General features: G+C 43.6%; 1 protein-coding gene across 1 annotated transcript in view; it reads left to right on the forward strand.

Moving 5' to 3' along the window:
- LOC144504127 (low-density lipoprotein receptor-related protein 1-like) overlaps window positions 1-25,194 on the forward strand; it is a 1,391,705-nt gene that overhangs the window by 1,186,303 nt on the left and 180,208 nt on the right. The window contains exons 65-69 of the mRNA XM_078229303.1: window positions 665-758; window positions 1,333-1,449; window positions 1,559-1,678; window positions 3,712-3,831; window positions 6,414-6,539. Of these exons, the coding sequence (XP_078085429.1) occupies window positions 665-758; window positions 1,333-1,449; window positions 1,559-1,678; window positions 3,712-3,831; window positions 6,414-6,539 (577 nt within the window). The remainder of the gene's footprint in view (window positions 1-664; window positions 759-1,332; window positions 1,450-1,558; window positions 1,679-3,711; window positions 3,832-6,413; window positions 6,540-25,194) is intronic.

A 25,194-nucleotide genomic window follows, 5' to 3' on the forward strand; every position in this document is an offset into this window, starting at 1 on the left:
AAGTGCATAACCTCACACGTTTACTGATTGTACTAATTGGACTCCTCCTGTGGTATTTTAGCTTAGAGATCAGAAGATTCCCAGCATCATTTTTTTGGTTGTGTCAGCTTTTTTCTGGGCAGGGGCGTAATGGGACATTTCAGTTAGTTTCAGATTCCTCAGTTAGAGAGAGGAAAAATCATCCAATCTGCTTACTCCTGATTTCCGTCAAGTGTTTCTTTTGTGGACATTTGCTGAGGTTTGGATGTGATGATCTCCACTCTCAATTGACCTTCCAGCACTTACTATTGAGCCTCACAGTTTAAGAATCCCCAGTCGGCTGATATGGCATTGCATGGAACACTCAAGGAGCTGTGAGCAGCATTAATCACTGTCTTTACAGAGAGTTGGAAAGGATAAGGAAGAGAAAAAAAATGATTTGTCTCCCCCAAGAACTCTAAACCTTGCTGAGAAAACCACTAATTATTAATAATGCACATTAAAATTTCCAACATATTGCATCCCGAGCAACTTAGTAATGTGTGAACAGGCATTAACACCAAGGAATGTCACTTAATAATATCACACTTCGCATTTTCTGTCTATTGCATATGGTCTTCGCCATATGACAATAAAGATATATATTTCCTAATTGTGTAGTAAATTCATAATATTGTCTCAACAGTTTGTCTGCAGCAATGACAAATGTATTCCATTCTGGTGGAAATGTGATACAGAAGATGACTGTGGAGATGGATCGGATGAACCTGAATACTGTCGTGAGTATTTTTAATCATTTTGTTTCCAATGATTTTAACATTATCTGCCATTCAATTTATACCCTCTCTGAAGAATATCAATTAATATCAACTAAGGCTGTTCAAGAGAAATACCCTCCCTGGAAAGGTACTGCACTGTCTTGTCCCTTACGTGTACCTTTGGTGCCCGTTATGGTGTGAAAGTGTCTATATGTTAACGCGTTCATTGATAAAGCAGATAGCAGCAAATGAGAATCAATTACTTCTTTCATGAACCATCTAAGACCAGGATTTTCTGCCCCCCAACGCCAACCCCATCCACACCCATCCCCCCGTGGCGTGTTTTGCTGCGGCAGAGGTCTCACCGGTTCTGCTGTTGTCGGTTTCCCATTCTTTGCATCCTCTGCCACCAGAAAAACCGTGGCAAGGGGTATCGCAGTCGAAGGGATTAGGCAATTCCGCCGGCAGGATCATCCAGAAAATCCTGCCCATTGTAATATTAATTAGGTAGATGACAGAAATCTCTTACCACTCCCTTGCATGTTTCCCTTAAACTTTTATCATAAGTTAACTATAGTTCCTCCTTTCTTCCCAGCTGAATTTAAATGCAGGCCAGGGCAATTCCAGTGTGGCACGGGGATATGCACTAAACCTGCCTTCATCTGTGATGGTGAGAATGACTGTGGGGATAATTCTGATGAAGCAAATTGTGGTGAGTATTGTATTAGAATTGCTTAGCTTTACATTTTAAAAAATTAGCTATCTTCACAAGATTTCAGTCTTGAATATTGAGCACGTTGTGTTTATTTTTGCTTCATTAGAGACACATGTTTGCCTTCCAAGTCAGTTTAAGTGCACGCAGAAGAGACGATGCATTCCAATCATCTTCAGATGTAATGGCCAAGACAACTGTGGTGATGGAGAGGATGAAAGTGATTGCCGTGAGTTTTACCATTCAGCCTTTGAAGATAATGTATTGTGCTGATTAACTTATCCGAGTCAAGAGTCTCCCAGAGATTGGGTCATAAAACACCACACGGTGCAGTACTAAGTGATGTAAACAAGGATATCCCAAGGTCAGTTCTTGCTACTTCTGACAGTTAGCATTTTGTCAGGTTAGGCTACTCCAATCATCTCAATGGCTAAGGTTTGCCATTTATGCTCATTCCAATTCATATTTTTCCACCCAAATGGCCAGAAAATCACAAGAGCAAAAACACAAATCCCGAGCCCAAAAATCTGAGCTGCAAAGGTGAATCATTCGCCAATATTTACACGTCTGATGCAATTGGAAAGTATGAAGGCCAACAGTGGAAAGTATGAATGCCAGCATTAGATATGAGGCCTCCCTCCATAGATATCATGCCAGCTCATTCCCTGGGTTTACATAAAGAATGGCTACTTGGATGAGCTACTGGAATTGAGAGAACAGCGTTTGAACATGTTCTGCCACTTTGTACAGAAGGAAGAAAGTTGGAAGGAGGAATCCTGTTTTAGCAAAAATGTTTTTCAATAGCTTCTTGCATGTGGCATGTGTCTTTAATAAACTATTCTTCTCGTAAATAAATCTGTCAGTTTGGATTGCTGTTGACTATTTCTGTGTTGTAGTGGTTATCACATTCACTTGGTACTTGAAATGTCTGCAGTTTGATACCAGACCAAAGTACGAATTGGGTTTCAATCAGTTTGATGGATATTTGCAAAGTTTAAATTTCTGTGGTTAGCATGGTGGCACAGTGGTTAGCACTGCTGCCTCAGCACCAGGGACCCGGGTTCAATTCTTGCCTTGGGTCACTGTCTGTGTGGAGTTTGCACGTTCTCCCCGTGTCTGCGCGGCTTTCCTCCGGGTGCTCCGGTTTCCTCCCATATTCCAAAGATATGTGGGCTAGGTGGATTGGCCATATTAAATTGACCCTAGTATCAGGGGGATTAGCGGGGTAAGTATGTGGAGTTATAGGGTCTGGGTGGGATTGTGGTCGGTGTAGACTCGATGGATCGAATGGCCTTTTCTGCACTGTAGGAGATCGTTGGTTGAATTCTGGGAATCTCAATGTTGCTTGATTCTCTTATCTACCTTCAGCAAGAGAATTTCCAAAGCTAAAGCTTAGCCGACACAAACTCTTATTTTGAAAGTAAACCTAGTGAAATCTGTTACAAACTAAGGCATTTAATTCATCCACATTATCTCTCCATGATGCTTCAATAATGAATAAACTAAATCGCTGTTTTGAAGTCTTTTAATGTAATAGTATTTTACTGAGAATTCATTTCCCTGCACCAACTGATAAATGTTACAGTTCTTACAAGGAGTGAGATTGATAGGGGCTGATGGATAACAGAGTTGTGATTGTACAACAGAAATTACTTGTCAGAATAAATGTGAATCTATCCATATAAATTTGCAGACAGTGTAATACATGTTAATAAAAGTTTTTACTTTTAATTAAATTTCCGTTCCCAAAATCAGTAATCATTTAAAAATCTGAAATCAGGATATTTATTTGTGTTGCAAAACACTTAGCCTGCTCCAGAATGCAATTTCTTTAGTTAATGCCTTAATCTGAGATCTAATTCAATCCATCAAAATTTTGCAGATACAAGCATAAAATGCAAGCCACTAAAGAAACTAATCAGTCGAATGATTTATAGTTGAATTTGGTTAAAAATCGGTTCAAAATGCATAATCTAATTTGGGCGATTTGTATGTATATTAGTCTACTTAATTGGAATGTCATTCAGATCCACAAGACTCCAATTTAGGTAGGGTTTCTGTAACTCTATTATTGGTATATTTTCAAACTGATGGCTAGGTTTTAATTCAAATTTAATGGATTTCAAGAGTAAGAACTTGAATAAAAAAGTAGTATGTTCATCAGTCAAGACTGAATCACCTATTAAGCTGAAAGTTTTTGCTTATACTTAGTGTCACTAATAGCATTCTAACAGAGCATTTTTAAACTTTGCCCACCCCCAGCTGAAGTTACCTGTTCCCCAAATCAGTTCCTGTGTGCTGTAACCAGACGCTGCATTCCTGAAGAATGGGTCTGTGACAAGGACCACGACTGCGCAGATGGGACTGATGAATCAAATTGCAGTAAGCTACTTCTAAGTTGATGAAAATGCAAGTGAAAGATTCTTGTGTAAATATGTTCCTAATGATGAGTAGACAATCTGTTAAATTGTAAAGGGTTTGGAGGGAATCTAAAAAAATATACTGGTAATACAACATTCTGATGGCAGACAGAAAGACTGTAATTTCTCATATATTAAATTCGTCAAGAATTTTCTTGAAAGTTGCAATACAATTGCTACTGTTTAGCCCAAAATACAAGTGTTCCAACACTTGTATTTCTGATTTAAAAAACACCAGGCTAAAGTCCAACAGGTTTATTTGGTAGCACGAGCTTTTGGAGCGCTGCTCCTTCATCAAGTGAGTGAAGGAGGCACTCACCTGATTTATTTGGTAGCTCATGCTACCAAATAAATCTATTGGACTTTAACCTGGTGTTGTGAGACTTCTTACTGTGCCCACCACAGTCCAACGCTGGCATCTCCCACATCATGATTTTAAAAAGGTAGGTTCCATGAACAGGTTCAATTTCCTGCCTAACCTCTGAGTGAGACAGTGTCCAGGGTTTTACATGTGACATGATCTTTGCAGCAAATTAACCCTCGAGTTAACATAGTGCAACCCCAACAACACTCAAGAAGCTTGACACAATCCAGGACAAAGCAGCCAGCTTGATTGGCACCCCATCCACAAACATTCACTCCTTCCACGACTGACTTAAAGTGGCAGTAGTGAGTATCGTCTGCAAGATGCACTGCAGCAACTCACTAAGACTCCTTAGACAGCAGGTGTCAGATCCACAGCTGCTACCATCTAGAAGGACAAAGGCAACAGACACATGGGAACACCACCACCTGGGAGTTCCCCTTCAAGTCATTCACCATCTTGACTTGGAAAGATATCGCTGTTCCTTCACTGTTGCTGGGCCAAAATCCTGAAATTCCCTCCCTAATAGCATAGTGGTTTACGTACACCACATGAATTCAAGAATGCAGCTCACAACCACCTTCTGAAGGGCAATTAGAGATGAGTAATAAATGCTGGCCCAGCCAGTGGCACCCACATCCCATAAAGCATTTTTTTAAAAATCTGCTGTTGCTCAGGAAAAAATATTACGAAGGAAAAATACACATATAGAATCCCTGCAATGTGGAAGGAGGCCATTCAGCCCATCGAGTTGCACTGACTCAGCATCTTACCCAGGCCCATCCCATGCCCTATTCCTGTTACCATGGCTAATCCATCTAACCTAAGGGCCGATGATCGGGGTGGAGAGGGGAGCCCCTGAGACTTCCATGGTGGGCTCGTGGGGAGGTTTATGCAGGTTATGATCGGGGCGTCCTTTAAAGATGGCACCCCGATCTCTGCAGTCAGGTTTTGCCAACATGTTTATGCCCTGCCCCGCTGAATGATGGCACGAAATATGCCCCCTTGATTTTTTTTGGCAGATTATTGTCAGATCTGGAGAGAAAACCCATCTGTTTCTCTTGCAAGAAACACGCCAGTTTTCTTGCTGGAAACAACACATTTTTTTTGGTATGATTTGGCCCTCTGTTTCAAAATAGTGAGGTTGTTTTTGGTGGACGGGGGACAAGTAGACATTTGTTGACATTGTGAATAAAGAAAAATCGAAAGAGTAGGAATCAAGCTCGTATGTTTCATGGCAGAGGGAACTTTGAACAGGGAGCTTTATTAATTTGTTATTCAAATAGACACACTTATGTTTAATATCACATCTCTCTGGTGGCTGTGGCACCTATTTTTAATAGCATAGTCTGATCACAAAAACCACTGATGAAGTGTGGAACAAAAATTGCTTTTCACTCCTGAAAAAGAATTTACATTTTCCCCATCGTGCTATTGAACTGGAATAAATCTGAGATTAGTGCCTCAAACATAATACCCAGAAAACAAATTCAGGTGCCAATCATTTTTTTCTGTGGTAATGCTCTTGAGGATAACAGATCCAAATTATCCTTTTGTCAACTTTAACTTGTGCTACATTTGCCGGAATTCTACCGCCCTGCCCGCCATGGGAACTGGAGCGGGCAAGGGGCAAATAATGGGAATGTCCATTGACCTCAGGCAGGATTTTACTGCTTCAGGACGAGCAAGGCCGTAAAATCCTGCCTACAGTGTTTATTTAAAGTAATGGTTCAGATCTTGCTAATGATAATCCATATCATTTCGCATTCTACATCAAGTCTTTCTGAGTTACCATCTTTCAGGGCAAGATATTTTAAATAGGGGAACATACATTTTCTCTTCAGCAACAGAAAGCATCATTTTTCTCTCCTTGTTTTTGTTACTGAAATCATTTATAATCCTGGCATTTACAACAAAAGCATGAAGTCCAGAGAGAAATAATCACGGTGAGTGAAAAATACTGTCATGTGTGCACTGATGCAACGATCATTCTGAGGGAGACTTCAAGCTGTTATTTCTTTCATTCTTATTAAATGTGACAGGATACAAATGTTAAATGGATATCTGTGTATTGGGAATTAGAAGCCACATATTTGGTTTATGCAATGTTAACCAGTTTGGAGCTGTGGATTATAGTCACGCCTCTTTCTGTTTCATCTTATTTTTTTGATTGACCTCAGCTCAAATTGCATGTGGCACCGATGATTTCCAGTGTAAAGGTACAAGCAGATGTGTCCCTGCACGCTGGAAATGTGATGGAGAGGATGACTGCGGAGATGGTTCTGACGAGCCAAAAGAAGAATGCGGTACGTTTTGTTTTTGTAGCCGAACGTCACGATGTAAGATATCTCAATTACTGATATTGGTTACTGATTAATCAATGAATTCAAAATACTTGTATGTGTTCAAAATTATCTATTAACAAGTTATGATTTCTCAAAGATATTTTCAATGCCTATCAATATTTCTGCTTCTATTTTTCTAAAAAAATATCTTCCTGACTCTGAAAAGGCCATAGTCCATATACTGTTGTGGAATTCTCCCCACACCCCTACCTACTAATCATTATTTTGAAGACTACTACCTTACTGGGAAAATTGTTGTAATGGTCAGGCTTTTATGCTCCCTCTATCCCCCATCCCTCCCAAAACCCAGCAGCTCTTCCCGTAGCGAATGCAGTGAGAACTTGGCTGTTGGCGGGATGCTCCAATCCTACCAAGTGCCGACAGGCTTTTGAAGATTCGCTCAACACACCCATTGTGGGTGGTTGTCTTTGGCAGGACCAAAAGATCCTGCCAGCACAAAGGGCCAGAAAACCATGCCCAAAGTCCTTAAGTGCCCATTTCCATTTGGCAATCAGATTTGTATCCTTAGCATCACTGGTGCCTGTATTAACACAAGGCCTGAACTCTTTAAAATTTCAGCTAGAATGCTCCTGGTCACTTCTGGTGCTGCCCCATCTGGTACATGCTGACAGGACACAAGTGCAAGCATGCCATTGTACCCTCTGTGGAGTGTACAGACATTGGCATTAACCAGCTTCTTAAGCTCTTTTGAAACTTGATCTGCCATTTTGAACTGCGCAAGTCCAGTTAGCAGCCTATCTTATACACTTCTAGCTGCACAAGCGACCCCCAACTAGTGTTATTTAGAAGGCCACCACCCATGGAAGTGCTTTTGATTTATTCTTGCTGATGGCGAGTTAATGTTGAGTTAGTGGAAGTACTGTGCTGATTGTTACTGGAGGGGTTTTGCCAATATTTTGGATTTTCAAGGTTTTATACTCTTATGTGAGGAATAAAAGAATGACCAGGGTGAGGTTAGGGCCGGTCAAGGACAGTAGTGGGAACTTGTGTATGGAGTCAGTAGAGATAGGAGAGGTGATGAATGAATACTTTTCTTCAGTGTTCACCAAGGAGAGGGGCCATGTTTTTGAGGAAGAGAAGGTGTTACAGGCTAATAGGCTGGAGGAAATAGATGTTCGGAGGGAGGATGTACTGGCAGTTTTGAATAAACTGAAGGTTGATAAGTCCCCTGGGCCTGATGAAATATATCCTAGGATTCTTTGGGAGGCAAGGGATGAGATTGCAGAGCCTTTGGCTTTGATCTTTGGATCCTCACTGTCCATGGGGATGGTGCCAGAGGACTGGAGAGTGGCGAATGTTGTTCCTCTGTTTAAGAAAGGGAATAGAAATGACCCTGGTAATTATAGACCGGTTAGTCTTACTTCGGTGGTTGGTAAATTGATGGAAAAGGTGCTTAGGGATGGGATTTACGACCATTTAGAAAGATGCGGATTAATCCGGGATAGTCAGCACGGATTCGTGAAGGGCAAGTCGTGCCTCACAAATTTGATTGAATTTTTTGAGGAGGTAACTAAGTGTGTTGATGAAGGTAGGGCAGTTGATGTCATATACATGGATTTTAGTAAGGCATTTGATAAGGTCCCCCATGATCGGCTTATGATGAAAGTAAGGAGGTGTGGGATAGAGGGAAAGTTGGCCGATTGGATAGGTAACTGGCTATCTGATCGAAGACAGAGGGTGGTGGTGGATGGAAAATTTTCGGACTGGAGGCAGGTTGCTAGTAGAGTGCCACAGGGATCAGTGCTTGGTCCTCTGCTCTTTGTGATTTTTATTAATGACTTAGAGGAGGGGGCTGAAGGGTGGATCAGTAAATTTGCTGATGACACCAAGATTGGTGGAGTAGTGGATGAGGTGGAGGGCTGTTGTAGGCTGCAAAGAGACATAGATAGGATGCAAAGCTGGGCTGAAAAATGGCAAATGGAGTTTAACCCTGATAAATGTGAGGTGATTCATTTTGGTAGGACTAATTTAAATGTGGATTACAGGGTCAAAGGTAGGGTTCTGAAGACTGGAGGAACAGAGAGATCCACAGATCTCTAAAGGTTGCCACTCAAGTGGATAGAGCTGTGAAGAAGGCCTATAGTGTGTTAGCTTTTATTAACAGGGGGTTGGAGTTTACGAGCCATGGGGTTATGCTGCAACTGTACAGGACCTTGGTGAGACCACACTTGGAATATTGTGTGCAGTTCTGGTCACCTCACTGTAAGAAGGATGTGGAAGCGCTGGAAAGAGTGCAGAGGAGATTTACCAGGATGCTGCCTGGTTTGGAAGGTAGGTCTTATGAGGAAAGGTTGAGGGAGCTAGGGCTGTTCTCTCTGGAGCGGAGGAGGCTGAGGGGAGACTTAATAGAGGTTTATAAAATGATGAAGGGGATAGATAGAGTGAACGTTCAAAGACTATTTCCTCAGGTGGATGGAGCTATTACAAGGGGGCATAACTATAGGGTTCATGGTGGGAGATATAGGAAGGATATCAGAGGTAGGTTCTTTACGCAGAGAGTGATTGGGGTGTGGAATGGACTGCCTGCAGTGATAGTGGAGTCAGACACTTCAGGAACATTTAAGCGGTTATTGGATAGGCACATGGAGCACACCAGGATGATAGGGAGTGGGATAGCTTGATCTTGGTTTCAGATAAAGCTCGGTACAACATCGTGGGCCGAAGGGCCTGTTCTGTGCTGTACTGTTCTATGTTCTAAGAGTGCATGGCGCTAGATTTTGGCAAGAGGGTCATGGCATTGGAAGGCCTGTCAGGAGAAAGTCTGCTTCAATAATGGGAGCTATGGTGCCACTTTGGGCTGCAATTTGTTTTTGATTTGGCACACACTGACAGGGCAGTGCCTTTTTGATCGTTAATTTCCCAACAAAATTTCAGCTGTCTTTTGCATACTTACTGGCATAACAGGTCAAAAGAAAATACTTTTTTAAAGAAAAGGAGAACATAAAGAGAGAAGTTTCATAACTTGCCGTGTCAATACCCACATTCAAAGTAGATTAAACATGTTCAACGCAACACAATGGGTGTTCAGGCATACCTTGTGAACCGTATGCCATTCTCCTGTTACAAAGTGCATCTCTATAATAATTTGATTTGATTTTTTATTATTGTCACATGTACAGTGAAAAGTATTGTTTCTTGCGTGCTATACAGACAAAGCATACTGTACATAGAGAAGGAAAGGAGAGAGTGCAGAATGTAGTGTTGCAGTCATAGCTCAGATATAGAGAAAGATCAACTTAGTGCAAGGTAGGTCGATTCAAAAGTCTGATGGCAGCAGGGAAGAAGCTGTTCTTGAGTCAGTTGGTACATGACCTCAGACTTTCATATCTTTTTCCCGACGGAAGAAGGTGGAAGAGAGTATGTCCGGGGTGCGTGGGGTCCTTAATTATGCTGGCTGCTGGTACAATAACCCCTAACGCATAAGGCATATTGCCTGATTCTTTCCGTCATTCGCGTTACATAACCTGCTGCTGGCTATTAATCAATTAAACACACACAACAGTCACGTGTTGTGTTGAGGACGAATAAACAAACTTGGGCAGGGGTTGTTGTCAGGTGGTGAGGGGCATGGGGAGAATGTCTGGAGGGTATTGCGGTTGAGCATTGAGTGGAACATGTCAGCATTCTCAACCATCACTTTTGGAGATAGATTCAGATCAATCGGAAATATTTGAATTGCACTGTAATTATGGAACTGCAGGCAAAATTTCTTGACATTTAAAATGCAGAAAATAATAGGTGAGTAAATTGTAAACGGAAAAACATTTTCTTGTGTAGCATGTTAAGTGCAAATCACACAGTATGGCCTGATGATTGTTGGTTGCATAGAGAGGTTAATCTATTCTTGGGAAGCAGCTAAACCATTCAGTTCAAATCTAAGTATCCTGCGGATTTTTGTATAAAAATCATTGGCAGTTCTATTTGGGTTTGAGATAAACATTTTTATTTTAGGCTGGAAAATTGGGCGGGGATCCTGGATTCAGGATTCAATCCTGGACCGGGGAGCGGCGCGGGCTTGGAGGGCCGAAGGGCCTGTTCCTGTGCTGTATTGTTCTTTGTTCTTCTTTGTTCTTTCTTCTGTCTGATCTTTGTTCAAATTATACCTTTGGGTTTGACATCATTTTGAAGCTGTTAAATGTTAGAATCGTAGAATCCGACAGTGCAGAAGGAGGCCATTCGGCCCATCGAGTCTGCGCCGACCACAATCCCACCCAGACCCTATCCCCATAACCCCATGTATTTCCCCTAGCTAGCCCCTCTGACACTAAGGGGCAATTTAGCATTGCCAATCCACATCTTTGGACTGTTCAGAGGAAACCCATGCAGACATGTGGAGAATGTGCAAACTCCACACAGACAGTGACCCAAGCTGGGATTCGAACCTGGGACCCTAGTACTGTGAGTCAGCAATGCTAACCACTGTGACACCGTGCCACCCTATGTAGACCTTCAGGCTTATTTGTCAATGTTTTTAAAAATTGTTTCATGGAATGTGGGTGTCACTTGCTGGGCCAGCATTAATTACCCATCCCCAATTACCCTCGTGAAGGTGGTGATAGGCTTCCTGGTGTAAGTACACTCAGAGTGCTGTTAGGGAAAAGGTTCCTGATTTTTGACCCAGCAACAGTAAAGTAATCTTGATATATTTCCAAATCAGAATGGTGTGTGGGTTGAAGGGGAACTTGCAACTTGTGATGTTCCCACACGTCTGCTTCCTTTGTCCTCTAGTTGTTGGAGGTCGCAGATTTGGAAGGTGCTATTGAAGCACCTTTTGAAAACTCTTGTAGATGATGCACACTGCATTGGTGGTGGAAGGAATTACATTTTAAGCTATTGGATGTGACACTGATCAAGCAAGCTTTCTGTTCCAGAAGGAGTTGAGCTTCTTGAGTATTATCTGAGCTCCACTCATTTGGGGAAGTGGAGAGTATTGCCTCACTGCTGATTTGTGCCTTGTAGATGGTGGACAGGCTCTGGAGAATCAGAGGGTGAGTTACTCTCCTCAGAATTCCTGGCATCCACCCTGTTCTTGTAGCCACAGTATTTATATGGTCCACTTAAGTTTCTGGTCAATGGTAACCACCAGGATGTTGATGGTGGGAGAATCAGCAATGGTGATCATTGAATTCACTTCTTGGAAATGTCATTACATTTGTGCAGTGCAGTGTTATTTGCCTCTTATCAATCCAAACCTGAATGTCATCAGGAACACAGACTGCTTCAGCATTGGAGTCACAAATGGTACTGAATGCTACAATCATCAATGAACATCCCCACCTCTGACTTTATAATGGAGGGAACTTCATTAATGAAGCAGCTGAAATGTTTGGACTCTACAAAAGCTGCAAACGTGTTCCTTTGTACTAGGTATGAACTCCAATCAATTTTCTCTTTGGAACCTATTGACTTCAATTTTGCTAGGGCTCTTTGATGCCACACTCAGTCAACTGTTGCCTTAATGTCAAGGACAGTCACTCTCATCTGTTACATGGTTGATGTTGTATGTGGAAAATACAGCATTGAGTAAGAAATTTGCCTGTTACTTAGATGAGAATTATAGATGTTTTGTTTAATTTTTGGTATTTTTGTTCTGGATATGTGGGCAATGAAATAGCACCCAATAATAACACCTTTCAATAGATTTTTGGATTTCAAAACATTTCTGTAGCATGTACTTCATTTTGTGTTTCTTTTGCTTAGAGTCGTTCTTCTTTGAAGTAAATATCAACATCGGACATTTATTCAAATTATATGTTTTGAACCAAAAATAACCATTTCATCAAATCTTCAGATAGTGAAAGACTCTTGGCAGTCTCACTGTCCCGCTGTCAGCCTCCATACACGTACACCCTTCTTCAATGTCTTAATCTTCAAGTAATAAAAGTAACCTTTTAGTGTTCCCTTTTGTATTTGCATGCCTGCAATAATTATCATAATAGCTGCCTCTGACTTGATTTTCAATTAGATGCTCCTCTCTTATATCTAATTTATCTGTTTCAGCATTCATGTATTTTTCTACTCATTGTTGACACAATCGGTTAGCTTCTCGTTGTAGACGAGAGTATCACCAGGGAGTTCACAATTTCCGATTTTCTTTGCTGAAATTGGGTCGGAGATTCCTGAAACAATTATGGGGTGGAATCTTAAGAGAATTTGACAAAATGTCAGTTCTGGTGAGAAAACTGGTGTGGAACTCTCCAGTTCCACTGCCCAATTTTCTCTCCAGATCTTGTCCCTTTAGCTGCCAGAAAGCAGAGTGGACATGGTTTATGTCATCAGTCTGGTGAAGCGGGGATTCCTAGAGCCGGGAACCAGATCCACTGAGATCCGGTCGTCATTTTTAAAGGGCACTCGATCACAGAAAGAAAAATTAATCTCCCCCTGCCTCCACCATGCAGGTATCTGTGGCCTTCCAACCTCCCCCCATCAATCTCATCCATCCCCGGCATCCCCAGCCCACGCCAATCATTACCAGCATCACCCCTTCTCCACTCCCTTCCTCCTCCCCCACCACCGATCATCACCAGAATCCACAGCCCTCTCTTGTGTCTGCTCCACCCCACTACAAATACGTTAAGTCCCCACATGTGAGGCTCCCTCTAAGGCCCACCCCAGAAACTACACCCTGGCACAGGTTGGTGCCAACCTGACAGTACAAATCTGTGCCAGGGAGCAGTGCCAGGGGGAATTGCCAGGGCACTGCCTGGCCATGGCTCTCTCACCCGGGGACTATGGTGACCATTGTGCCCCCAGGGTGAGATTCACATCTCGGGGAACCTGAAAATCTTGTGAGGGGGGAGGGAGGACGGGGGGGAGATCTGGCGAGGGGTGTCTTCAATTAGATTAAAATTTATTGAAATGAATGGAAATCAGGTTCTCACCCATTATGAGTGTGAACCTGATTATACGGCAGCGAGGGGCAAAGAAAATCGGAAATTGTGAACTCCCTGGTGATACTCATGATTTCCGGGTTTTGCTGGACCTTGAGCCCCCGCCAGCGATCTCGCAGATGGTGAGGATGGGCTCAAGATCCCGTAAGCTTATGTTATCATTCATGCGTGAATTAGCCAGCAAGTTTCGAGAAAGAGAGATGAATTATAACTTGTGAATCCCCATAACTTTCTCATTGTTTTTAACCTCACCACAAAGGGTAGATCACCTTCCATGTTACTTTTAAGAGCTTGCTGTATCCCATCATGCAGTGATTTGTTAGCAATTTCAAATTTATATCTATTTCTTACTTTTAGTTTTTTTCTCTTGCCTTTAATCCAATCCTTTCCACCACGAAATCCATGAAGTATCATAACTTTCAAGGATATGGGACAAGTGCTGGAAGATGGGATCAGCGTGACTTTAGTGGTAGTTATTGTCGCTGCAGAGTCGATGGGCCAAAGGGCCTTTTCTGTACTGTATGATTCTATGGGCCCGATTTCACCATCAAGTTCCGGGTGCGAAAACTTGGCAAAGTAGAGCATGAGGCGAGTAGTGCGATCCGTGACCGCCTCCGCATGCATTTAAATTGACTTAAATGGGCTGGACGCCCAAACTTACCGGCACTTCCCCCTTTGCCACCACGTTCACCCATCCAGATTCAGCATGAAACCAACATGGTCCGCAAAGGTCCGACATGGTCTGATTCGGGCGCTTCAGCTTCTGAGGAGATAAGTTCAGAGCTTCCGGCGTCTCTGACTCAGATCGGAGGTCGGGGCAGGGGGGGGGGGGGGGGGGCGGCGGGTGGCGGAGAGGGAGGTGGGTCAGATGGCTCCTTGATGGGTGGGGGAGGGAGGCGTGTCAGATGGCTCTCTGATGGGGGGACAAGGGGCAGGGAATGTCCGCTGACACTCTGAGTGCGATCGGTGGGGGGGAAGGGGTGGGCCCACTGCCACTCCATGGGCAATCGGTGGGGGGGAAGGGGTGGGTCCGCTGCCGCTCTGCGTGCGATCGGTGGGGGAAAGAGTGGCAGGGGGCTGCGATCAGTCTGGGTAGCGGGGGATGTGGGGAGATAAGGGGGTCAGTTATGTTGTGGGGGGTGGGGCAATGTCTGTGGTGCTAGGGGGGAGGCATAATCCGGCCTGGGAGAAATGTGGCAGGGGAGCGTTTTAAAATTTATTTTACTGCGCATGCGCTGTTGAAGGCTCCGATCAGAGCTGCAGTGTTTCAGGTGTGTTAAGTCCCACCCACAGGCTTCTGTGCGATTCAGAATCGCTGATTTTTTTTCAGGCAGAGTGCATATGAGGGCACAGGAGAACAGGTCTAAAAGTCAGAGATGAAACACTCCTCGTTTCCAGTCCACCCAGCGCTCAGAATCAAAATGGTAAAATCGGATCCTATGACTCCTCTAGTTTTTTTCGGAACCTGATTTGATATTGAACTCAATCACACAAATTGACTCACCTTCTCCATCAATCCTGTATTTTTCCCAACATGTAATCCCACTGCTGCAAGAGTCAGATTGCAGACCTCATAGTTCACTAGATTTTCAGATGCTCCATTGCCCTTGCAACACCATTATCAGCTTCTCCCTCCAGCAAGTTACAGCACAAATTATATTGAAGCTGAGGGGTGCATGAAGTAATCTAACTAATGACATTGCTTCAGCAAGATTAACACAAGAAAGAGAAGCAGGAGGGGAGCATATGGGCCATCGAGCCTGCTCCGCCATTCAACATGATCATAGTTGGTCTTGGACTTCAACTCAATTTCCCTGCCCTCTCCCCATATCCCTTAATTGTCTGAGAGACCAAAAGTATGTCAAATGCAGCCTTAAATACCGATTTAATCCTTTACTAACTGAGCTACCCGCCTCATGTTATTTTCTTACTGTTCTTAGAAAATGTGCCAAAAGGTTGTGATGCATGCTCGAACTCAGGGTTCAGGACACCTCCTCGGGTCTGGAGAGGAGTTTTGTGTTTTATTCATTTATAGGGTGTGGACATTGGTGACTGAGCCAGCATTTATTACCTGTCGCTTGTTGCCCCTGGGAACGGGGTGGTGTGCTACCATCTTGAATTGCAGCAATCCTGGAGGTGTAAGTTCACCCATAGTGCTGTTGGGGAGGAAATTACAGATTTTGACCCAGCAACAGTGCAGAAACAGCAATATATTTCCCAGTCAGGATGGTGAGTGACTTGGAGGGAACTTCTGGGTCGTGGTGTTCCTATGTATCTGCTGTTCTTGTCCTTTTCAATGGTCGTGATTTGTGGGTTTGGAAGGGGCTGTCTAAGGAACCTTGGTGAGTTCCTGCGGTGCATCTTACAGATGGTAGACACGGCTGCCACTGTTTGTCGGTTGTGGAGGGATTGAGTGTTTGTGGAAGGGGTAGCAATCAAGTGGACTGCTTTATCCTGGATGGTGTTGAGCTTCTTGAGTGTTGTTGCAGCTGCACTCATCCAGGCAAGTGAAGAGTATTCCATCACACCCCTGACTTGTGCCTTGTAGATGGTGGACATGCTTTGTGGAGTCAGGAGGTGAGTTACTCACCACAGGATTCCTAGTCTTTGACCTGCTCTGGTAGCCATAGTATTTATATATTTGGTCCAGTTCGGTTTCTGGTCAATGGTAACCCCCAGGATGTTGATAGTGGGGGATTCAGCAATGCTAATACCATTGAATGTCAAGATCGTCTCTTGTTGGAGATAGTCATTGTCTGGCAGTTGTTTGGTGTGAATGTTACTTGCCACTTTTGAAGCCTGAATATTGTCCAGCATTTGGACATGAACTGCTTCAGTCTCTGAGGAGTCGCGAATGATACTGAACATTGTGCAAACATCAGCGAACATCCTGGCTTCTGACCTCATGGTGGAAGGAAGGTCATTGACAAAGCCGCTGAAGGTGGTTGGGTCCAGGATACAAGGAGTGGGAGTGGGTGCTGTCAGGTCCACATGGGCACCATCGACAGAGGTAGGACTAAGAAAAAGGTTCTGCTGAAGAAGCACGAGCAGCCTGGGGCTGCATTAAAAAACAGAACAATAAAGTTACTAATCTCTGTGCTACTATTTGAGCCACAAACAAATTCATATGGGTTCAGTAAAAGAGTTTAATTCAAGGTTCAAAGTTGTTTGATAGTTCCCTCTACAAACATGTCTGTAATAGTTATTAGATCATATTCATTTAATTATTTTGTCCCACCAATTCTGTCTTGTTAGGAATAATGTTGGCATTCAGATAAAGAGCCTTTAACTCTATCTTTTTTTCTATTTTTTCCCTACCTTGACCCTATTTTCTGTAATGCTGTTATAATTGTACATCAGTCCCTTTCAGTCACACTCGGGTTATTACCCATTTCTGTACGCTGCACTATTGTCTTGTCCTTTGTCTTTAACTCTCTAAATTTCTCCTCACTGAAGCCCTGCCCCCATTATTTACTTTAAAGCCCTCTGCACAGCCCTAGTTATTTGATTTGACAGGAGGTTGGGCCCAGTGTAGTTCAATTGAAGCCCATCCAAATTGGACAGCTTTCTCGTTCCCCAGCACAAGTGCCAGTGCCCCATGAATTGAAACCATAGGACCATAAGAAATGGAGATAGAAGTAGGCTGTTCTGCTTCTCGAGCCTGCTCCGCCATTCAATAGGATCATGGCTGATCTAACATTCCTCACATCTACTTTCGAGCTCCTTTCCCTGTAACCCTTGATCCCCTTCCTGATCAAAAATCTCTCTATCTCGGCCTTAAATATACACAATGACTCTTTCCCACAGCTCTCTGTGGCAAGGAGTTCCAAAAACGCACAACTCTCTGTGAGAAGAAATTCCTCCTCATCTCAGTCTTAAATTGGCACTCCTTTATTCTGAGACTATACCCTCTTGCCGAAGACTCTCCCATGAGGGGAAACATCCTCTCAGCCAAGGGGGTGGTGGGGGCGGTGGGGGGGGGGGGGGGGGGGGGGGAATGCTGGGGGCGGAGTGTGGTGGTGGTGGGTTGGGTGGGGGAGCAGAGATTGAAGCGGGCTGGCAGGTGGGGGAAGTTGTGGGGGGGCAAGGCTGGCCAGGGCGTGTTCAGGGAGGCAAGCGATCGGGCCATGGTGGAGTCGGAAGGCCAGCAATGCAGGGTCGTGGGGTTGGCCAGCAATTGGGAGGTCGGCAGTGCGGGGTCACTGCGCATGCACCGATCTCAGCGCTGACAGAAGCTTGGCGCATGCGCAGTGGCTCACTCAGTGCTATGTTGCCAGCCTCTTCAGTGGGAATAGGCCCCACCCATTGATTTTCAGTGTGGTTAATGCTGAGGCACGCTGCAGTGCACAGAGTGTGGGCGATTCATTTTGAAACTTCCGCTGAAAACAACAGCGGGATTTACTCCAGTTTTTACGCAAATTCGACACTTAGAATGTTTTTGTTAGAATCGCCCTAAATATCTTTCCTTAAATATGGGAACCAAAACTGCTCACAGTGCTCCAGATGTGGTCTCACCGGTACCTTGCAGCAAGACTTTCCTACTCTTATACTACAACCCCCATGAAATAAGGGCCAACATTCCATTAGCCTTCCTGATTACCTGCTGCACTTGTGTGCTAGCTTTCTGTGTTTTGTGCGCAAGTACCTCCAAGTCCCTTTGTGTTGCAGCTTCCTGCAGTTTTTCTCCATTTAAATAATACTCTGTCCTCTTGTTCTCCCTACCAAAATGAACAACTTCACAATTTCCCACATTGTACTCCATTTGCCATACACTTAATCTATCAATGTCTCTTTGTAATCCCTCTTGCAACTTGCCTTTCCATCTATTTTTGTGTCGTCTGCAAATTTGGCTACATTGCATTCACTTTCTACTTCCAAGTCATTATTATATCGTGTGAACAGTCCCAGCACTGATCCCTGTGGAACCCCACTGGTTACAATCTGATAAAGAACCCCTTATCCCCACTCGCTGTTTCCTGCCTGTTAACCAATTCTCTATCCCTGCCAATATACTACCGTCAACACCATGGGATTCTTATCTTATTACTTAACCTTTTGCGAGGTATCTTGTCGAATGCCTTCTGCAAGTCCAAATACAACACATCTACTGATTCCCCCCTATCCACTCTGGTTGAGACTTTCTCGAAAAACTCTAATAAATTAGGTAAATACGATTTCCCTTTCATGAAGCCATCCAGTCTCTGAGCCTTGAACTGAATTGATTTGTCTCATTGAACCTATGCAAATTAATTTGTGGTTCAGGTAGTAATCCAGAGATTATTAGCTTTATGGTTCTGCTTCTTAATCCAGTCCCTGGCTGCTGGTGCTCCCTCAGCAGAGCCTTGTTTTTAGTCCTATCATGTCGGTGGTGCCAATGTGGGCCTAACAGCTGGATCTTTCCTCTCGCACTTCAAGCTCCTCTCCGTTCTTGAGCAGATGTTTTGAACCCTGGCACTGAGCCGACACCACAGCTATCAGGAATCATGTTCACAGCTGAAGAGAACATTATCTATCCCCCTCGATACACTGTCCCATCATACTTCTACATTGCTTTTCACGTCCCCCAATTTCAGTGAAGCTGTACTACAGTGCTGTGATCACGCTGTTCATCCTCCCTGCAGTCTCTGCTCTCATCCACACAGGCTGCAAGAACCTTGTACCTGTTGGAAAATTGTTAGGGTTGAGGCTTCTCCAAAACTCTCTTCCCGATCCCCATACCTGCCTCCCGCATAGTCACATCCTGCTGTCCCTCACTACGGGCCAAATTTGAAGTAATGAACCTAAAGGGAGTGATTGCCTAGAGGAACAAAGATTTTAGATTACTTTCTCCCTTCCTGATACATCACAGTGTCCGAGACGCTATCACCATCTCATCAACTGTGAGTCAAGATTCCTTGAACTGCAGACACTTACTCCAGATATGATTTTTGTGGATCACACTGGTGTCCATCAGTTTCCAAATGCGTAACAACACATCATCTACCCTGCCGTCTCTATTGTATTTCACCCAACTAATTATGTTTCCAAGCTTTGAAATATCACTCAGTTGTCTATTTATAGTTTTTAATCTAAGTAATAACGTTGTTTAATTTATTAAATTCAGTTATTTGCTTCTGGTCTTTACGATAACATTGCTCACAGTACTAATTTAACCATATGTGTTGATATTTATTTTTTTAAATAAATCAATCCTCTGTTAATCCTTTTAAATGTTAATCCTCTCAACCTTTTCTACAATGCTAGGCAGCCTTGGAGTGTACAGCGCTGAGTGTCTTTGTACCCTGCCAAAAAGTTTTAAAGTCAATGAAGTTAAAGATTGAATGTATTTGAAATTCAGCAGTTTTCCCTGTTGGTAGTTCGAACACAAATATCTAACCTATGCCTGACTGCTTCCTCTGAAACCATGGGCTGCACTACAATGAACTTCCTATTGATTGCTTTATTCAGTCTTGGTGGAATGATCAGACAGTGCACCTTCTCAGCTGCAGCCAACAATGCTTCCTCTCTCCATTTGAAGCTAGAGTCAGTGCAAGGCAAGCCATTTCTCATTTTACACCATTTCAATGGGAAAAGAGATCATTGTTGCTATTTTCTTCACAAAATATCCAGTCGATTGTGAAAAAATTTGCATACATTCAGTGCATTCCTGGAGTAACAAAATCTTTTCGAACACTTATTTTCCTTCCATTCAAATATATCCACTTAACCCTTCTCTTCTGAAAGTGATCCATTTGGGACTTTCTCATGCAAACTGTCATTTTTCATATATAAGGCTGGAGTTAGTGATAGGATGCTGTATGAACATGGAGTATATCATAACCAAGGATCATTTACTCCCTCACATGTGCATTCCCACCTTGACTGGGTAGTTGTCAGAAACAGGAACTTTGCAGGATTTCCTTCCCCTCTACTTAAGTCTAGGCAATTGTAGTAATTCCTGAAGCCAATTATAATATCCCACTGCCACTCTCTGGGCACTGACTAATTCAGCACAAATGGAGATTTAACATAGATGTGTTTTGATGTGTATGGCACAATGTCATTTGTGGAATACATTTACAGTCTGGAAAACCAGCAAAAGCTGAGCAACGACTGCAGATCAGCTGACAAATCAAAAACAACGTTGACTACCCCAAAGGAAAAAAACAAATCACAATTTTCAAATACAAAAGGCTGATTTCATCAGTGCAAAATGTTCAGAGGTGAGTTAACTTCCAGAGTGAGGAGAAGCTGTGGAGGGATTTAAACACCATGATGAGAATTTCAAGATGCTGGTTTTAGCAGACTGAGAGACACTATTGCCGGAATTTTACCGGCTCTCCCACCCTGGGATCGGGGCGGCATGGCTCGCAGAACGGAATTCTCCATTGGCCTCGGGCAGGATTTTACGAGCCTTGCCCAAGCGAAGTTGTAAAGTATTGGCCTGTAGGCCAACGGTGAAGGACAATTGAGACAATTGACAGAAACATCCTGGATGAGCTGAAGTTTATAGAGGGCGGTGGATAGCTGCCAAGGACAGGAGAATTGGAATAGTCAAATCTGGCACTTTTCTACCCAGCGAAAGCTGAAACTCATATTACATTTTCAATACTGCACTCAACAGTCCATGTTGGCAACCTATTCATATTTACCCCTAAGTTCAAACTCAAATTCGTCGCAGCTTTCTTTATCACATCACACTGACAATCTACTAGACCCTCAATTCAAAATGGCAGCCTTCAGCCCTCTTTGGTCATACTGGCATATTTCTCCACATCCATGCCTTCTCTATTAAAGTTGGCATTCACTTCTTTCCTATACTCCAACTCAACTCTTGCATTTCTCCTGGTTCACTCCAAGATCCTGCTTAAGATGAGCGCTGGTGCTGGTCTGGAGGATGGAGCTCTGCTAAACACTGTGGGCAGCATCTTCAGCCTTTACAAAACCCAGAATCGAACCGCAGTCCACAATGTGCAGAGCAAGTCCAGTCCCTGGAACAGTAGCAGCATCATACAGGAGCCTAGTATGGTAATGAGCTCGTGCAGTTGGGATCAGCTCTGAAGGAGGAAGTGGTGCTGATACTTCTTTTCAGACAAGTGGTCATTGGACCCAAAACACTGAAGCCGGATCTTACCACTGTTCACGCCGGCAGGATTTTCCTATCCCGCTGCAGTGAACAGAGATTTGGCTGGCCGCCAAATTCTCCGACCTCACTGAAGCAGGAGTGTGGCATGGATGGGCAGTCAGATCATACCCTGAACGTCAGGTAAAATGTAACTGTTGGTCATACCTGTTTGATTATCTACCTAGTAATCTCGAAGAGTATTACAGAAACAGACCTCCATTTCAGAAAAAATAATCTCTTGTGTATTTTTTCTTCCTGGCAAATTTATTGCCGATAAAGTAAATTAGAAAGTTTACTGAGGTGGAAGGGGGTCATGTTTCTTGGTGGTGGTGTGTGGGAGGGATTGCATTCGGGAACAGTAATCTTTATCAATAGCTTTATAACTGCTTAAAAAAAGAACACTCCCTTGGTCTTCTCATGGTAGTTTCAACTCTAGCTCCATTGCTTGCCTCGGGCACATCATAGGGAGTAGCATTAAGCCATATAGATCTGGAAAGTTACAGACTATAATATTCAGTTATCCAACTGGCTGAGCCTAGTATTGAAGATGTCCCCCATGGTGTTATATCTGAGATACGAGAGAGACAGAAGACCATTCGCACTGTCGGCAAAATCACCACGGTAAGTTGCTGTTAGCCTAAGCAGGAGTGCAGCCGTGTGGCAGATATATTAACTTGCAGGAAGTTAATGATGCTTATAATAAGCTGATCGCAACCTGGAAACTGCAGCGAATGTTTATTTCAGTTACATTGCGGGCCGAGATGTTTGTTTTAACATGTTGTGATGTAGGTCCTGAGTGGGTTGCATGGAAAGTCTCCGATGCATCACACAAGTCAGGTTAAGTGAGTATAAAGGAACCATTTTAATCTAACCTACTCGATGGGAAACTGATAATATTAGTTTGGCTGCCTGTTTTACACTGTCCAATTTTACTTTCCATTGACTCCAGTGAAAATGTTAATTTTGAAATAAAGAAAACTTGCCAGTAATTAGTACTGGAAAGATCCATGAAATGCCTGCCTGTGTAAACAGCCACAATTGCAATGCTGAATGAAGATATGTGAGAGGAGCTGCAGGTCAGAAGAACATTGATTTTTTTCTTCTTGCCTGAAAACAAACCGATTTTTATTGGAACATTGTCCTATGTCTCTAATTGTAACTGGGTACACATGGGCAATGCAATAATCTGGACAGCAGATCAGAAGCCTGTTGTCTTCATTTGTGACTTGTACTGACTGCAATGTCCATTACAGGCTATACTGCCTGCTCGTGGCAATGGAGAGTAAGAAATATCTCAAAATATGCATTCAGTTGTTGTGACAAGTGGGACACAAGCTGGGCCTAATAGTGGAGGTTTTAAAGCTAATTAAAAATACGGTGGTAAATAAATATAAACTCAGTGCTACTTATTCATTTTGAAGTGCTTAATGACATCAGCCCCAGGAGCAATATTCCCAATTTTCCCAGTAGGAGATATGGCATTGCAGGATGTTTCTGATGGAGTTCCACCTTGGCAGAACATCGCTTAATGGTTCAGAAGAAATGTTAAACAAGCAAAGTCTGCATTCAACAGACTTACGTTGCATTCCTATTATTGGATGGACTGGACAGTTGGCAGTTTGGAGAATAACCTGGTCATTTCTTTAGTTTAATTGAGTCATCTAATCTGGTATGGGGTACTTGTGTGTGTCAAACTTCAGAGCATGTTCCATTCTTAAACAGGAGCACAAAATTGTTGAAGATGAAGAGTTCTGCTATAAAAGTAAATGATCACCTGAATATAAGAACATAAGAACATAAGAAATAGGAGCAGGAGTAGGCCATCTAGCCCCTCGAGCCTGCCCCGCCATTCAATAAGATCATGGCTGATCTGACGTGGATCAGTACCACTTACCCGCCTGATCCCCATAACCCTTAATTCCCTTACCGATCAGGAATCCATCCATCCGCGCTTTAAACATATTCAGCGAGGTAGCCTCCACCACCTCAGTGGGCAGAGAATTCCAGAGATTCACCACCCTCTGGGAGAAGAAGTTCCTCCTCAACTCTGTCTTAAACCGACCCCCCTTTATTTTGAGGCTGTGTCCTCTAGTTTTAACTTCCTTACTAAGTGGAAAGAATCTCTCCGCCTCCACCCTATCCAGCCCCCGCATTATCTTATAAGTCTCCATAAGATCCCCCCTCATCCTTCTAAACTCCAACGAGTACAAACCCAATCTCCTCAGCCTCTCCTCATAATCCAAACCCCTCATCTCCGGTATCAACCTGGTGAACCTTCTCTGCACTCCCTCCAATGCCAATATATCCTTCCTCATATAAGGGGACCAATACTGCACACAGTATTCCAGCTGCGGCCTCACCAATGCCCTATACAGGTGCATCAAGACATCCCTGCTTTTATATTCTATCCCCCTCGCAATATAGGCCAACATCCCATTTGCCTTCTTGATCACCTGTTGTACCTGCAGACTGGGCTTTTGCGTCTCATGCACAAGGACCCCCAGGTCCCTTTGCACGGTAGCATGTTTTAATTATCTCATATCTGGTGCCTTAGGTATTAGAGGCAGCAGGATTATGATTTGGTAACACTTGGAGCAGAAAGTGGACTTCAGAGTCTTTTGATTCACATAAATCATAATCAAGTGATGGAAGGAAGCAGCTTGGCTTGACATGGTAGCTTAGATGCTCTGGCAGGAACAGTCAATCTTGTTGGTCAACCAATAATAGTTTCTCGAAGTCACTCTGCTGTCAGTAATCTATCTTCAAATGCCTGCAGTTTATACGGCTTTAAGTCCTGCTGTTGCTAAAAAGAATGGCAGTATCAGCATCTTCTGCAGCATTAACAGCAGTGCCAGTGCGGGGGGCAGCAGCAGTTCCAGGAATATGAGCAGAATCCGGCAGCCCTAGATTTGAATCTGCTTGTCCTATAGCCCCTGGCTCTGTAAGCAACTGTATGATTTGCAGAGTACCCTGGCAAACATGAAAGCTGCTGCTGTGACATAAGGGTCAGGGCAGAAGGCATGGTCGCTGTTGACAATGGAGACCATGGCTCCTACTCTGCCGACCTTCACCACATCTTTCAACAGGAGTCCCCACCATTACCTGCAGGAGAAATTCTGAAGACAGCAATATCTCCCTCACTTTGAACAGGCGATTAGCATGTTCATAGGAACGTAAGAATTAGGAGCAGAAGTAGGCAAATTCAGCCCTTCGAGCCTGCTCTGCCATTCAATCAGATCATGGCTGATCTTTCCCTGGTCTCAAATCCACCTGTTTACTTGTTCCCCATATCCCTTTAACCTGTTTATTTTCACCAGAAATGTATCTATCTCCTTCTTGAAACCATTCAATGATTCAGACTCCACTGCGCCATGGGGCAGTGAGTTCCAGAAATTTATCACCCTCTGTGAGAGGTAGTTCCTCTTCATCTCAGTTTTAAATCTACCACCTCTCAGCCTATACCTGTGACTTCCTGGGGGCGATTCTCCCACAGCATTCATAGAATCCCTACAGTGCAGAAGAAGGCCATTCAGCCCAATGAGCCTTCACCGACCTCTGACAGAGTATCTTACCCAGGCCCTCTCCTCCGCACTATCCCCGC

The sequence above is a fragment of the Mustelus asterias genome, chromosome 14 (genome assembly GCF_964213995.1).
Source record: "Mustelus asterias chromosome 14, sMusAst1.hap1.1, whole genome shotgun sequence".
NCBI lineage: Eukaryota > Metazoa > Chordata > Chondrichthyes > Carcharhiniformes > Triakidae > Mustelus > Mustelus asterias.